Here is a 17,735-nt window from a genome sequence, read left to right as displayed (position 1 = left end):
CACGCGGGGGGAGCGGGCGTCGGGGGCCCCCCCGAAAAAGAAAACAAAAAAAAAAAGGTACAGGGATGAAAATTGTACCACACATGGGTCCATCTTACTTGTCATCTTAGAACTGCGCAGGTAAGACGGACGCTAATAGCGCGCACTATCTTAACGAGTGACTCACTTGAACTGAGCAATCGGCAGTCGCCACGGTCCACACGTTGCGATAAAACTGTGCAAACGTAATCGACACAGTTTTATTGGTTAGAAAAATGAACTTGCTCCGATGAACTGTGCAAGCAGAAATAACTACAACGATTTACCATCTACACGTGAGATAAATCTCCGCAGTTCGGTAGGTGCAGTTAAATCGCACAGTTATACAGTAACGTGCGTAGCCGCCTTAAGAGAAAGAATCTAACGGCGCCCTGTAGGTGGTTTCTGGCGTAATGCGACTTCTTGTACACTGTCATTACGTTATGTTATTTCTCTAAGATTATATTAAGTAAGAAATTATGATTTCTTTCATTTTATGCTGTGTGCACAACCTCTATAATACCACGATTGAATTGGAGTCTCAGTCATTTGCCACTCTTGTAAAGCTCTACAAAATCTATGGGGCCCTTAAAGTTGTGTAGAAAAGTGACATTTATATTGACGAACTTTTACATCGTACACTGTGTCCTAATTTATTTCTGAGCTTTGTGTTCCTTGCTATCTGAGATTTCTTTTAATTTCAACAACGATTTTCTGTCGACTTCACTACTGAGAGTTTTTATTGCAAATTCCATTTATGAGAAATTATTTGATGGAATTCTCCCATCTTTGTTGGCCTAAATTGTCTCAGATGACTTTCGACTTCTCTTGAAAGTATAGACATTAGCTAGAGATAAGGGAACTGTACCGGGGGTACATTCATATAGACGAAGAACACCGCGTTGGTACCGTATTTCATTTTCTAGGAACCCTGTTGAGTGTTGACGATATCCAATTTTATTTTCGAAGTGGCAGGTTTGTTGTTTCATTTTGATAATCGATGTATGGTGAGAATCTAACGGCGCCCTGTGGGTGGTGTCCGGCCTAATGCGAGTTCTTGTACAGTGTCATTACGTTAAGTTATTTCTCTAAGATTATATTAAGTACGAAATGGTGATTTCTTTCATTTTATGCTGTGTCCACAACCTCTATAATACCGCGATTGAATTGGAGTCTCAGTCATTTGCCGCTCTTTTAAAGCTCTACAAAACCTCAACCCGTAAGTACGTAATTCTTGAATCTATGCTGTGATTTAGCCATATTGACTATTAAAAGCTCCGTCTAAATTGTTAGTAATCACCTCTATAGTACTGCATACGAGAAGCATTTAACTCCAGAAAACTCTTCATGGTTAAATATATAAAAATGGATCAATGCTTTAGTTCTCGCAGCCCAACACTCGCTACATTCAGCTGCGCGCGGAACGACTGTCGTTTGTTTCAAAGAGAATAAGTAAGAGTCGACACTCAACGTTATTTTTAACTTCCGTACACAGCGGCTGACGCAACGACTACCAGGAATTGCACGTTAGCGCTCGTAGTGGTCGTAGGGAAAAACTAAAATTACCGGGCGGGCGATTTAAATCGTTTAGCGCGGGTCGCGTCGGGTACCCAGGTTCTCACCCTCCCTCCCACCCCCTCTCTTAAATATATTCATTTCTTTTCTTTCATATCTTTCTTCTTCTTTCCTTTCTTTCTCTTACCTTTTATTTTTGGAATACTTCATTCTGAACAATGATACACCTAAAGGTTGGCCTGTGCTTTATTATTATTATTATTATTATTATTATTTCTATTTTTCTTTTTTTCTTGCTGGAGAAAAGAAGCTTACCAGCCTGTGCTGCTTATTATAATTTTATTTTTACTAATTCACAAAGCCATGAAGGAAGGGATTAACTGGACTGACCTGTGCTGCTTTTTTCTGCTGAGGAAAAAAGAAGCTAACTTGCAAAGGGTGGGAGGGAGGAAGTGACCAGAAGGTGAGTGGGTTTGGCAATAATTATCTCTGATTATGAACTACGACAGAAATAGACACTAACATCACCTCGTACCTTGGTCCCCTTTAACACACACTGAGCCAACCTCAATAGTCAATAGTATTATGCAGAAAATGAAATATAAATACAATGTAAGAAAGAAAGCTATACACAGGAACCAAAATGATTAAAGGAAACTCATATGCTAAGGAGGGAGTTTGTAGGATTCAAAGGTAAATTGAAATTAAACATGATCTTTTGATTTATGGAGCTATATTCTACCTACTATCCACAGTATTACAGGTATAAAAATTGTGTAGAAATTGCCACAAATTTTTTGTGATCATAGTATATCATAATTTCATTAAGTTACATTCAGTAGTGTTAATCATGAATTAATATTCATCAGCCAGAAAACAATACAATACAACACAAAATCATTCATTTATGAAAGAAAGACTGGAACTGTCAAGTTACAACATAATAAATACTTTTCTCTCTTTTTGGAGTCTAACACAAGTCAAAAGCTTATGGCAACATCATTTGTATTATCTCAAGAAACTTACTATATGATACATCTTTCAGTCTGTCAAATGAGGCATGTAGGGCCACACACTGAGGAATATTGAGATTTGTACTTTTGTATCTGCTAGAGGATGGCAAGTCTCTGGCAGAGTAGTGTTTGAAGAAACCAAGACAGGATAGCACATACTCTGTTCCTACATATTGCATCAAAACACAGCATATCATTCAATCAGTCATCTGCATTTAGATAATAAACCATGTCAAGCTACAAAAATGTATGCAATCCTTGTATTTACAGTACTTAAAAATGTTCTATTTCATGTGACAGTAAGATATATCTATATTTCTCTGTTACATGGAAAAGGATAGAATCATGAATATGTTTATGGGCTTAAAAGACAAGAAAGCGATTACAGATTCTGTGATTGTTCCCCTCTTACAACATGCAGGAAGTACAAATAATGCTTCCTTTCAGTCCATCCGCAGGGGAGGAGTTCCAATAAATTGAAAGAAATATGTAGCATCAGGATCTACGTACAATAATATGGCAGCTGATCCAGCACAAAACAATCGCATGCCACGTCACAAAATAGCTCAACCCATTAAGATCTACGTTCAAGGAATTGGTCGCTAATTTATGTACAGTATTATGAACAACATGCTGCTACCTTCCACAACATTACCGTGTGCAAGGGGCTTTGCTGTGACCTAATCAAAATGCCAGTCAAAGGCGGTGGAAATTCACTTCAAATACGGTGCCATTTGTACCTACTGTACATCAAAGGCAGAAATCTGTGTCAGTGGTTGCAGAGTAGGCTAATCCGTGGTCTGACAGCACTGCACTCTGACCGGCCAACCGAACAGAGGAAGGGTGGCCATGGCTTTACACCTCTGCATTTGAGACACAGAAAGAGGCTGTTTCCCTACCACTGGCTGTCCTGAGAACGGTTTTCCTTTCGCCTGGAGTAAGGCGAATGATGGGACAGTTCCTAGTATATGTCAAGGCCACCAAACATCTCGCCTTCACCACAAATCTCCTTGCCATGATGCTTGTTGTTTATAGGGACCTAACATCTAGGTCATCGACCCCTAATGGTATGAAATGAGATAAATATAATAACAATTTCAAAGTCCAAAATCATCTACTGACCAGGGTTCAAAACACAATGACGAAGAATGAATGGATGGATATGAATTTAGAACAATCAGTGGATTCGACCTGTAATGCCCCACATTGCCAGCAACTAGCGTTAAGCAGAAGTATTACTGACCAAGGGACTGCTTCTAAAGCACAATCCTGAATCGATGATGCTTGTAATCTAAAGGGGTCCAAAAACCAGGTCATCTGCCCCTCATAATGGTATTTATCGCTGGGAAAGTACAACCACGGTATTTGTCATGTTGCGATACCAATCAAAAGTAACGTAGACTCGCGGATGGTACTACTCACAGGTAATGTAATGCGCACATGTAACACACACCCATGGCGTTTCTCACATTGCGGCGCCATTTACAGGCAACGCAAACCTATGGTGTTCCTTACCTAGGTGTACTAATCACAGGGACTCGTACTATCCGGGTGTTAAATTTTCATAATTTCTGTCACAAGAAAATGGCTGAACAGAATTCATTGAAAATTGGTATTTTATGTCGGGGAATATGCCACTACAATGTAGGCTATAAATAATTTTATTCACCCTGGATGATTGGTCCTATTGAAAAGAACTACATAACAAAAGTTATAAAGAATGCAATTTCCAATCATTTATGTCTTAATCAGTTTTATCGCACCGACTACGATAAGAGTGGTGGTGGTGGTGATTATTATTTCAAGAGGAAGTACAACTAGGCAACAATCCTCTATATATTAATCGGAGAGAAGAAATCGAAGGGGGTCGACACTACGAAAAAATGGAGGTATTGGCCTAAGAAAGACCAGGGCCATGAAAATAAGACTCTCTAGGCTTCCATACGTAATACAGTCAGGGTCAGAAAAGAACAGGTGGTGACCGAGGTAGATGGGATTTTGGTAGATGAAAGTGAGGAGCCTGGCACAAGTGGAAGCAATGCCAGGATTCACCTAAGGGCTCCACGGATGCCTACCCAAGCTCGGAGCTCCCATGGCACCCTTTATAGTTGCCTCTTACATCAGGCAGGGGATGCCGTGGGTATTATTCTACTGCCCCCACTCACAGGGGGAGAACTACGGTAAGGAAAGTTTGCACAATTGTTACCATCACATCAAATGAGTTACCAACATCACAAAATTCACAAATACTAATTTAGTTACTTGCACACTGAATACATACCAGTACACATTTCAGTTGAGGAAGATGTGCATACAAATTGCAAATAAGAGAGGAGAGAGATCATAAAATATTTCCTGTGTTCTGATGAGAAATTGTTTCCAAAATACAAAATTTTCAGTGAAAATACCTTTGTTAGAAATGGATGCTTAAACCAAAACTAAGACTTCTTTATAAAATTCATCCAGACAATACCACATGACACTTCCACTTGAGTATTTGATCATTATCACACAATTCTACAGAAATTATGAGCTCATATAAAGGAACAGACTATGAGGACAGTAAACCACACGTTTGAAACTTTCATTGTTCTGAAAAATAACGTCACAGTTTTTCACTTCCCATTTAGCAGATATGCTTAATGCTCCTTATAATATTAATAATAATAAAAAATGTCCCATGAAGTTTAAATAAAATGTTCGATTATACAACTCTACGGCAGGAATTTACAAAAGTCATTATGAATGCAATTAAGACAAATGGAGCCTGAAACATGCAGATGTTTGGCATATTTTGAATAAGAACACAGAACATGAATATACTTGTTTTCCACCTTTATGAACAATTATAATCATGTTATGGGCTTCATAACGATGTCTCATTTTTTTGGCTATGAGTTTTATATAGCACCGATTGATGGCAACGATGGAATGGGTCTCAGAAGGAAGCAGCTGTGGCCTTAATTAAGGTACGGCCTTAGTATATCTGCCTGCCTATTGCAAAGAAGGGAAACCATCTTCACTGTTGCCGCCAGTGGGACTCGAACACACCACTGCCCAAGTGCAATCTCACAGATATGTGACCACACTGTGTAGCCTACGTGCTGGGTGTTTAGTAATACAAAATTAAAAACTTTAATACCCAATCATTACGATTTTGCAAATTGAAATTGTTTAATTTTAAGTCTTCAACAATATTGAACCCATACACAGTGCTCTCCCTAGGACCTTTCACGGACCGCCCGGCTATCATAACCTAGATATCTGCTAATTATACAATATTTCAGGTTAATTTACATCACACCGACACAGATAGATCATATGGCGATGATGGGATAGGAAAGTGCTAGGAGTGGAAAGAAAGCAGGCATGGCCATTAATTAAAGTACAGCCCCAGCATTTACCTGCTGTGAAAATGGGAAACCACGGTAACCATCTTCAGTGCTGTCGACAATGTTTTTTTCTTTTTTTTTTGCTAGTTGCTTTACGTTGCACCGTCACAGATAGGTCTTATGGCAACGATGGGATAGGAAAGGCCTAGGAATTGGAGGGATGTGGCCGTGGCCTTAATCAAGGTACAGCCCCAGCATTTGCCTGGTGTGAAAATGGGAAACCAAGGAAAAACATTTTCAGGGCTGCCGACAGTCGGATTCGGGATGCAAGCTTACAGCCACGTGCTTCTGACCACATGGCCAACTCGCCCGGTACAGTGGGGCTTGAACCCACTATTTCCCAAAAAACAAGCTCACAGCTGCGTGCTCCTAACTCACTTGGTTTACATAATATTAATACATATTTCAGTCATTGAAAACCTACAACCTATTTTCCAGTCAGTGACCGGGTCAGGTATGGAATGAACCAAACCAAACGGCACTACAGCCCTTGAAGGGCCTTGGCCTACCAAGCGACCCCTGCTCAGCCCGAAGGCCTGCAGATTACGAGGTGTCAGTGGTCAGCACAACGAATCCTCTTGGCCGTTATTCTTGGCTTCTTAGACCGGGGCCGCTATCTCACCGTCAGATAACTCCTCAATTCTAATCACGTAGGCTGAGTGGACCTCGAACCAGCCCTCAGGTCCAGGTAAAAATCCCTGACCTGGCTGGGAATCGAACCTGGGGCCTCCGGGTAAGAGGCAGGCACGTTACCCCTACACCACGGGGCTGGCCAGGTATGGAATGAATGAGGCCCAATCTTGTGGCGAGGATAGGAATTGTGCCGGCTGTCAAAGCCTGTCGCACTCCTCTGGGGCAATGATTAATGACTGATAGATTAAATGACAGTGGAGAATGTTGTTGGAATGAAAGATAACAGGGAAAACCAGAGTACCCGGAGAAAACCTGTCCCGTCTCCGCCCTGTCCAGCACAAATCTAACATGGAGTGGCCAGGATTTGAACCACGGAACCCAGCGGTGAGAGGCCACCGCGCTGCTACCTGAGCTACAGAGGCTACACATATTTCAGTCATTATGTGTTCCAAATTAAAATGTAAACACTGTAAAACTGTTTATTTAAATGAAAAATCTTCATCATTGTCAGCATAATTGCACAAGTTACATCGGTAGTGTCGTGCGCGAGCAGTGTCTGGATTAGCGTGGAATAGCATGCAAGCAGTCGATTTCGCGGGACGTAACTTTTTTTTGTAAGTTGCTTTACGTCACACCGACACAGAGAGGTCTTATGGCAACGATGGGGCAGGAGAGGGCTAGGAGTGGGAAGGAAGCGGCCGTGGCCTTAATTAAGGTACAGCCCCAGCATTTGCTTGGTGTGAAAATGGGAAACCACGGAAAACCATCTTCAGGGCTGCCGACAGTAGGGTTCGAACCCACTACCTCCTGGATGCGAGCTCATAGCTGCGCACTCCTAACTGCACGGCCAACTCGCCCGGTGGCATGACAGCAAATCCATTGGTACATCCTAGGTGTCCATAGCCTTTGTACCCACCAATTTAATCCAAAGTAACATTGTAATGAAGTCTAGAAGACAAAGAAACTTCATTACAAATGAGGGACCAAACTTTTTGATCACTAGCCTACTCACACTTCTGACTCGAGATTCTAACACTTAGAAGAAAGCCGTGCCAATGCCTGTAGGAAATGAAAAGGAATTAAGCATTTTGGTAAGGGTTCAACAGTATCACTATTGGCTGTAGTAGTAGAAACAGCAATACTACAAGTGATAGTAACAGTGGCAGAAGTAGCAGCAGTACCGGTAACAGGAGTGGAGGCAGTGGGAGCAGCAGCAGCGGAACTCATAGCAGCCGAAGGACCTGACCGACGTCCAGACTTATGTCGAGGCACATCTATATGGGGAAAAAAAAAAAAAAAAAATCACTAAGATATGAATTTTTTTCTCCCCTACTACAGTGAATGCAATCATCATTCATTTATAAATATATCTATAGTTATTATGGTCTTCCTACAGTTCTTAAGGTAGGAATAACAGGAATAAAATTACACTGAGCATGCTGTCCACCAAAATTCGTTAAGCACTTGACTGTATTGAGGGATATTAAAGGACTGATTTTGCTCTTTTCAACTTGCTAGGTAAGGCAAGACTAGGTATGACGGACATTACAGTGACTTTCATTATGAGAAACGAGGTTCAACCTTGTCTGCCACTGTTGAATTTACCATAATTACCTCCAGAGAGCATTTTGAAATAAACAACAGGAAAATTTGATATGTCACAGTACTGTGACCATTAATAATATTAATAATGATAATAATTACTTACTTCTATCTGAGACAGTATCTTCGATAGAGGTCCTGGATAGCTGGAGCAGCGAAAATGTCTCAAACACATAGTGTGGTTCCTCAGCTGCTTTGAAGAAAGCTGCCGCAACTTTCGGATTCCCACAATGTCCAGCCACTTTTTGCAAATATCACGTCTAGGAACAGGGAAATGGTGAAATAAGATAAGATTCCCTGCTGTCAGAACTCTTCGCTATTGGTGTATATCCCACAAATTTGGCACTTTCCATGCATGATCTAAGGAATAAAAAGAAATAGAAGGAAATAATTAAGAGCACTATCTACAGTTTATACTTTTACTGCTAAATTCAATATCATCAAAACGACAGTGGCTTATCAGAAATAATAGGACTACATCAACTGAATTTAATAAATTAAGAATTTATTGCAGCCGAAAGGTCACAACATGACATAAATAAGTATGATACACATGTTATTGTTATTAATAACAACCACCACGAAAAAATACTTTTAAAAAAGATATTTTTGGGAACAGAAACAGCTATCAATCATCAACTTAATAACTTACATAACCTCCTGTGGCCTAGTGTTCTTTTAAGAGGACACTGTTTAAAATAGAATCAAATATCCCGCAAAAAATATTTTAAACAATAAACTAAATATAACTCTGAGTAGGCCGAAAAGTTGCTGTTATATTTATTGGAATTTCATTTTAATTGGTGTGATATGCATTCTATATTCCGGCCTCAGGAGGTTAATAAAACAAGAATAATAAGGAATTCTTACCTCAAATATCTTCTACTTCTTCAAACAAGAAATTCCACTCAGAATTTCACTGAAAAACACCCGCAGAGCATGAAAACGAAAATAAAGATAAACAAAGATGACAAAGTAGACTGGTCTCACACGTGGTTATCAAAGCAATAATTACGAATTTATTTCAGCCGAAAGACCATAACGTGACATAAATATGTGTTACGCATGTTATTGTTATTAATAACATACCCGCATATAGTGAAAACGAAATTAAAAACGGGTTGGCAACTTCAAAACACATAATTACAAACTACGACAGCGACAAACTGCCCCATCGACCGGGAATTCTCAACTCGAAATCGACCAATAGCAATCGGGAGTTGTTTCTACCAATAGGAGCTCCCGTATTTGTCACGTGAAGTTTGGTGAACTGACGTCAGGTACAACCTCGAAGCATGTTGGTCGTAGGGAAAAATTACTCAGTCTGGGCTTAGCCCTCGGAAGCGTAGGGTCTATGCGACTGTCACCCCCCTGGTTTGTTTACACGCTCGCGGCCTTCTCGGGAAGGATGTTGTGAAGCTAGGCTCAGAGCTGCCAACCTCTGTACGGAGGAACTAATGAGTGAGGTGCTTCGATAGCTGGTGGCAAGACGATTAGTTTGGACGGTTAGGATTCTTGCCGTGGACAAGACGATTGGTCTGGACGGTTAGGATTCTTGCCGTGGACAAGACCATTGGTCTGGACGGTTAGAAGCCGCGAAGCGGCCTTAGGCACCTAGTTTCATGTGAAAACACGATTGGTCTGGACGGTTAGGTTTTTGACGTGGACAAGACCATTGGTCTGGACGGTTAGAAGCAGCGAAGCGGCCCTACGCCTCTAGTTTCATGTGGAAACACGATTGGTCTGGACTGGTTCTTGCCGTGCGGACGGTTAGGATAAGACCTGGACAAGACCATTGGTCCGGACGGTTAAAGCCGCATTGTAATTTTACATGGTGTTTTTTTGTTTGTGCTTTTATTCAGCTGGGGTTGGTAACGCAATGTATCAGCATTGATGGCAATGACGTCACATTCCGTTCACCATGACCAATGAGAATGCAAGAAACTACTTGAGCCATGGACGATGGCGGCTACTGCTCTTTATTAGGTTATAAAAGTAAATATATTTCTCGGGGCGGGCTGGTGGGTTCCTGGACATGGCAGTGAACACATCTCTCCTCTAAAAGGAATTCCAAGTAAGATTTACATTATTTTCACTTCCCTATAATGTTATAAACGTTGGGCTGCGGGAAGTAAAGTTTTACCACTCCGGAAAACTCTTCATGGTTAAATATATAAAAATGGATGGATGGATGTGTGTGTGTTTAAGTGACACATCTCCTAAACCACTGGAGCAATTTCAACCAAACTTAGTACTCTTATGACTTACTGTCCAGACACGAATACTACTACTACTAAACGTTTTCATTCCTCCCCTGAAGGGGGAAGCGGGCCTCTTAGACGGTAACGCTGTCTCTCAGGCCGGGAGATTTGTTACGGTGAAGGAGATGTGCAGAGAAGGTGAGAGGGTGGGCGGCCGTCGCCTAGGGTATAGTGCGCATTGGTATCACCCAAATATCACTATCAAAATTGTCACAAATGGAACATAATAATTGCTTTTACACATATCAAGTGAAAAATCTGCGGCAAATTAAGAAATATTTGATTTTTGGAGAATATTATGTATACGTACTTTACCACTTTACAAGTACATTTGATGTTGCGCTCACAGTGACACACATGTCTTTTGTCTTACACTTTCAACAATTTCGTGTGTGATATCTGTGTTCACTGAAGTTCTTTGCTTTCGTTTCATTGTTTCACTTGTCAGTGACATCATTTCATGAATTGTATCGTGATATGCATTATTTAATAGGCGACAAAATGGTATGGCCAATGTACATAAGAAAAATTCAGTGGACTAGTGATTTATTGGTCCAGGGATTGAGCTACATTCGTTCGAATAGAAATAAAAATATTTATTGGTCCAGGGATCATGCTATTTTTCTGTTGACCTCCATTTTGCTGTTTGAACTGGCCACTCTAGTCATATGGACAAAGATAATGTGAATCTACAGACATAGCACTCCCATTCCACGGTGCTAGCCCTGGACCTGAAGAAAGTAACAAAAGACGGCACCAGCAGCGGAGTACGACATAAACCAGTCCTGTCTAAAGCCTTAAGTATGTTTTCATATTTCTCAAATAACGAGGGCATTTCTTAATTTGCCGCAGATTTTTCACTTGATATGTGTAAAAGCAATTATTATGTTCCATTTGTGACAAATTTTATAGTGATATTTGGGTGATACCAATGCGCATCGTACCCCATCGCCTATACTACGAACTGTTCCGGCATTCGCCTTAGTGCAGGAGAATGGAAAACCATTCTCAGGACAGCTGACAGGTGGGGCCAGGCGTGTAGTCCGGCACTGTCCCCCAGACCCGTCTACCGAATGCAGAGGCGTAGAGCCGTGGCCACCTTTCCTCTGCTCGGTTGGCCGATCAGAGTACAGAGCATATGGGACGACAACCCACTCTGCATCTACCGACCCCGGAGACGAGCACTGTGGGAGCAAGTAGTGATGGGCAAAACTCTCGTTCGAGATACTCAAGACTGCCTTCACTACTCTCGATGCATATTCAAGACTTTCATAGGAATGGGCATAACTCTCGTTTGAGATACTCGAGCCTGACGTCACTGTCTCGATGCATCTCAGCCAGGACGAATATGGTAGAAACAGAAATGATTAGTAAACACTGAACACGAGCTGTCAGCAAGGCTCAGTTGGCTAAATAGCATCGGCGGGTATTATCCTCCGCAACGTTTTGTCTTAGTTCGAATCTTGTCTTCAAATATTTTTGTTTTTCAATCGGAGTTTCGGCTTCCAAACACACGCCTGTTCGTGCAGAAATAACCAAATTGTTAATAGAAGTATTTGTAACATTACTGAATATACAAAATAACCAATAGATAATAAAATCTCTTCCACTTGAACACATGCAATATAAATCAATCATAATGTAAACAAACCTAATTACCTCGTGGCCATGTCATCAGATCAGTTAACTTTGTATCTGTGTTGTACTGAAAATAATAATAATAATAATAATAATAATAATAATAATAATAATAATTGTTTTACGTCCATCCTAAATGCTTGTTCTTGACAGACACCGGGGTATGGGAATTATGTCCTCCAGGAGTTCTTTAACATGCTGGAAGCCAACGACATGGAATTGTTACCTTTAAAACAGTATCACTATCACTATCACTATCACTATCAGCCATATTCAATCGTTTTTACGATGTGGCCTCTTTAAGTCCAAAGCAAGGTAGGTTTTCATGAGGTCTCTCCATCTGGGACGGTCTTGAGCGATGTTCTGCCAATTGATCCCAGTAATCTTCTGGATGTCTTTATCCCATCTGTCCGGTGGTCTTCCCCTTGGTCTGAGATGATCTTTCGGACACCACTCAAGCACAAGCTTTGTCCACCTACCATCAGTTCTCCGAGCAACATGGCCTGCCCACTGCCATTTTAGGGTAAATACCCTTTCTAAAATGTCACTGACCTTTGTGACTGACCTGATGTAATCTGCTCTCTTCCTGTCTTTCTTCGTCAAGCCTAGCATGAACCGTTCCATAGCTCTTTGGGTTGTTCTGAGTTTTTGCTTAACAAACTTGCTCAATGTCCAGGTTTCACAACCGTAAGTCAGTACGGGGAGAACACTCTGGTCAAAGACTATCTTCTTTAGGTGGAGTGGCATGTTGGATTTGAAGACTGAAGAATTTCTTCCGTAGGCTTGCCATCCTAGTTTGATACGTCGGAAGATTTCTGGTCTTAAGTCCCCTTTCATGTTTACAAGTTGCCCAAGATAGACAAATTCATTGACCTGTTGTAATGTGGTGTTTCCCACATGCAGCTTTCCTGCTGGGGCCCATTTGTTAAGCATTACTTTGGTTTTAGAAAGGTTCATGGATAGTCCCACTTTTTGACAGGCTGAGACAAGATCATTTATTAGAGTTTGTAGTTCATCGATGTCGTTGGCCAAAAGTGTAATGTCGTCTGCAAACCTTAAATTGTTCAGCCTTTTCCCATTGTTTTTGATTCCTGTGCTTTGCCAGTTGATTTTTGACATGGCCATTTCTAATACGGCTGAGAACAGCTTGGGAGATATGGGGTCGCCTTGCTTAACACCTCTTTGAATGGGAAAATCCGTGGTTGGCACATTGATGTTCACGAAGGCTGAAGAGGTTTCGTAGATATGCTGGAGAACTCTTATGTAGGCAGCATCGACGCCGTGTTCAGCTAAGGCTTGCATAACAGCAGCGTGGCTCACCGAGTCAAAAGCCTTTTCAAAGTCCACAAAGGCTAGACAGAGCGGCATTTGATATTCATTACTTCTGCTGATAACTTCACGAAGGGTGAGTATATGGTCGATTGTTCCAAAACCTCGGCGGAAACCTGCTTGTTCAATTGGTTGGGCAAAATCAAGCATTGAACTGATTCTATTTGTCAGTACCTTGGTGAAAACCTTGTAAAGGACAGAAAGCAAGCTAATAGGACGATAGTTTCTGATGTCATGTATATTCCCTTTTTTGTGCAGGAGAATTATCATTGCTCTGTTCCAAGATGGAGGGATGAATGCATTGTGTAGGCAAGACGTGAATATTTTTGCCAAGTGGCTTAAAGTTTCATCACCAGCAAGTTTGAGAACGCTAACTGAAAGGTCATCGCTACCTGCGACTGATTCTTTTTTCATACTGTTTATAGCATGTCTGATCTCAGATGGGAGAACTTCCGGGACTTGGGAAATGTTGGATAAGTCAGGCAAGGACAGGTTATCATCAGCCTTCTCGTACAACTTGCTATAAAAGTTCCTGATGAACTCAAGAAGTTCTTCCCTATCAGTAATTCATCCGTTGTCCCCATCTAATGCAATTAATTGCTTCTTCCCGATCTGTAGCTTCCTTTTAGCAGACTTCAAACTTGTTTTTTCAGATAAGCAAGTTCTCAGAGTATCTTCGTTGAATTTCTTTAAGTCGGCTTTAATTCTCTTTCTTATGGTTTTGCACAGCTCAGAGTACTGTATTTTGTCACAGTCAGACTGAATTTTCATTTCTCTCCTCCTCTTTAGCAGGTTCCTGGTATCGTCACTGAGTTTCTTATCACGAGTGTTATTCTTTTTCAACCCTCCAATTACTTCAGCCGTATCTATTAGCATTTTTGCCAGATTTTCACCGGTTGTGTCATGTAGGCTTTGTTGAAGGGCTTGATGGAATTTCTCTTTATTTTCTTCTAGATGTTTAAGATTTATTTGTTTCTTTTTCTCCCGCACTAGTTTAAGTCGATGTTCCCTAATGTTTAACTCGGCTCTAGCCCTTACTAGTCGGTGGTCACTACCAGTATTGAATCTGTTGAGGACTGATACATCTTTAATAATTTGAGGGATGTTACAGAGAACAAAATCGATCTCATTGGTGAATTCAAAATTGGGACTTCTCCATGTCCATTTACGCCCTGGGTGTTTCTTAAAGAATGTGTTCATTATACGCATGTTGGTGTACTCGGCAAACTGGACCAATCTCTCCCCTCTCTCATTTCTCTCGTCTATCCCATAGTTTCCAATAACAGTTTCACCAGTCTTACAGGTTCCAACCTTCGCATTGAAGTCACCCATTACTATTTGAAAGTGACAGTCACTCCCCTTCTCACAGGTTTCATGTAGACTCTCATAAAAGAATTCTAACTCCTCGTCTGAGTGGCTTGATGTGGGCGCATATGCTTGCACAATGTGCATTTCGTATCTCTTAGAGAGTTTTAGAACTAATCGCGCAATTCTACTTGAAGTACCTTCTAATACAGAGACCTTGTTCACGAGATGTCGGTTGATTAGGAATCCTACTCCATTAAGCCCTCCTTCTGGTTCACCACAGTAATAGAACAAATTACCAGATTTCAAAAGGTAACACCCTTCTCCTTTACGGCGTACTTCAGATAGACCGATTACGCTCCAGTTGATCTTTCCAAGTTCATCTTCGAGCTCTTCTAATCTGTCATTGCTTAATAGAGAACGACAGCTGTACGTGCAGAGCTGGTAGGTTTGGATTTTTCCTGTGGTTGTTTCTCTTTCACGGGACATCAAAGTAGCACCCACCCGGAGATCCGATTGTGGGGCTATTTTATCTCCGGAATGTAGGAATTTCACCTTAATGTCACTCATTGTCTTTTGACTTAAAGGATGTGAAGCATAATCACCACGCCTGCTTCATTGACGGATTGGTGATCCTCCCGCACTGATCGGCTCGCCGACCCAGCTTCCCGCTGGGATTGGTTACCCGAACCTTCCGCTGGGTTGCTCGGCTTAACGGGGACACCTCTTGTAGGTTACGTGCTTGGAGTTGGAGTGTGATAAAAATGTTTTGACAGAGGATTATCCCATTAATCTGTGTTTTGTGTTGTACGTTTTGGTTATTACATATTACAGGCTTTGCTTCTCTGGGTTGTGTGTTCTGCATTGGCCTTTTCTCTGTTGTGAAGGTATTTTCACAGAAATAAGGTTGTTTGCAATAATAAAACTGAATAAATCATCATTTAATTACCGGTTTCTACTCCATAACGAGCCATCGGAGACCAAGGGTCCCTTGTACCAATATGCACAGAAGGTTTCCCTGAGTCCACCTCTGTGGTGTATTGGTTAGTGTGATTATCTGCCATCCCTGGAGGCCCGGGTTCGATTCCTGGCTCTGCCACTAAATTTGAAAAGTGGTACGAGGGCTGGAATGGGGTCCACTCAGCCTCGGGAGGTCAACTGAGTAGAAGTGGGTTCGATTCCCACCTCAGCCATCCTGGAAGTGGTTTTCTGTGGTTTCCCACTTCTCCTCCAGGCAAATGCCAGGATGGTACCTAACTTAAAGCGACTGCTGCTTCCTTCTCTCTTCCTTGTCTATCCCTTTCAATCATCCCATCCCCCAACAAGGCCCCTGTTCAGCATAGCAGGTGAGACCGCCTGGGCGAGGTACTGGTCATCCTCCCCAGTTGTATCCCCCGATCCAGAGTCTGAAGCTCCAGGACACTGCCCTTGAGGCGGTAGAGGTGGGATCCATCGCTAAGTCTGAGCGAAAAGCCAACCCTGGAGGTTAAGCAAATTAAGAAAGAAAAAGAAAAAAAATTGCAGGCCTTTTCTCTGTTGTGAAGGTATTTTCACAGAAATAAGGTTGTTTGCGATAATAAAACTGAATAAATCATAATTTAAATACCAGTTCTACTCTATAACGAGCCTTGTACACAGGTTTCCCTGAGTCTGCCTCTGTGGTGTAGTGGTTAGTGTGATTAGCTGCCACCCCGGCTCTGCCATCCTGGAAGAGGTTTTCCGTTGTATCCTACTTCTCCTCCAGGCAAATGCCGGGATGGTGCCTGATTTAAGGCCACGGCCACTTCCTTCCCTCTTCCTTGTCTATCCATTCCAATCTTCCCATCCCCCACCAAGGCCCCTGTTCAGCAGAGGAGGTGAGGCCGCCTGGGCGAAGTACTGGTCATCCTCCCCAGTTGTATCCCTGACCCAAAGAATGAAAGAAAGAAAGAAAGAAAGAAAGGTTTCCCTGAACAATTTGCAAAAGTTTGTCGATGGAGTTCGGCTTCATCCTGTATATGTGCCTTCAGGTCTGATAATATTGTAGCTAGTCTTGAATGATCCTTTTCATGGAAACAATCTATTTGTTACCAAACTTATATAAAAGTATCGATAGTCCAGAAGGAGACTTAATCTGAGAACAAGTCCCTTTTCAGATACATGCATATATATACCAGTATCTTTATGCCATTACCGGTACATAATATCCTTTCTGTTCAAATTATTACACTATTCGATGCGTCGTAAAAGAAATAGTTTCAATTAAATCTTAAAAATATGTCACTCTCTTCATTAGGCCTACTATTCATTTCACATACCCAGTCCCCGAACCATAGGAACTAATAAATGAAGGTTATAATATCCCACCTAGCCAAGAATCGAACCTGTGTGCCCTTGGACCAACGGCCACCACTCTAACCATTTAGCCATGGAAGCGGACAGTACCTAAGCAAAGTGCAGGAAGTACCGGTATATAAGTTGACTGCAAGTAGATTATATAAAAGTGGACGTATCATCATTAGTTGATCAGCAGGCGAAGTATAGTCGAGGGATAACACACCGCATGCACATGATGTCTTGATTCAAATTTCGAGATAGGATTACGAGTCATGGACTGCACAAGAGCAACTATTGTAGTTGGTCTTGGACTGCTCAGTTGCTCGAAATGCATCAGGAGCTCTCGATACATTTAATGCATCGAGAGTTTTTGATACGTTTCCCAGCACTGCCTCGAGACACAGAGCTCATGCGCTTGATGTCACTATACGACATTGAGATAGAATTATGAGGCACGTACTGCATCGCTTGCTCACAATGCATCGAGAGCTTTGCATCACGCGACCCATCACTAGAGGCAAGCCATCGGTAGCACCCTTAGGGGTGGGGGTCAGGGAGGTTAGGTATAAAAATAATCGAAAATAGTGTCAAATCCATAGTTTTCCAGGTTGCTGAGATGAATAGTAACATTCCGGATTTTTTAAAGTCCAAGTTCATCCCCCTTTAGCACAGGGAGTGAGAAGGGGTGAAAAAATAAATTGTCCAAAATGACC

The 17,735-nt window shown here is 41.7% G+C and overlaps 1 protein-coding gene and 1 long non-coding RNA gene across 5 annotated transcripts in view; one reads left to right on the top strand and one right to left on the bottom strand.

Annotated features, from left to right (window-relative positions):
- The first annotated feature begins 229 nt into the window (after positions 1-229).
- Positions 230-17,735, top strand: part of LOC136884666 (gastrula zinc finger protein XlCGF52.1) — a 70,496-nt gene continuing 52,990 nt past the window's right edge. The window contains exon 1 of one of the 4 annotated variants that reach the window (XM_067156916.2): positions 230-337. In XM_067156916.2, coding sequence (XP_067013017.2) covers positions 269-337 — 69 coding nt within the window. In that variant the 5' untranslated portion in view covers positions 230-268. Of the gene's footprint in view, positions 338-1,044; positions 1,242-10,140; positions 10,248-17,735 lie in introns of those variants that run through there. The other 3 variants (XM_068230182.1, XM_068230181.1, XM_068230183.1) reach the window with 3 other exon arrangements.
- Positions 7,736-9,350, bottom strand: LOC137502925 (uncharacterized). Its single transcript, XR_011018927.1, has 3 exons — positions 9,044-9,350; positions 8,280-8,533; positions 7,736-7,845 (listed from the first exon to the last, which is right to left on the bottom strand). It is a non-coding gene; the product is annotated as an uncharacterized lncRNA (long non-coding RNA).

This window comes from Anabrus simplex, chromosome 13, assembly GCF_040414725.1.
Source record: "Anabrus simplex isolate iqAnaSimp1 chromosome 13, ASM4041472v1, whole genome shotgun sequence".
Taxonomy (NCBI): Eukaryota; Metazoa; Arthropoda; class Insecta; order Orthoptera; family Tettigoniidae; genus Anabrus; species Anabrus simplex.
Note: the sequence above shows the minus strand (reverse complement) of the source record. Positions and strands in the feature narration are given on the sequence as shown.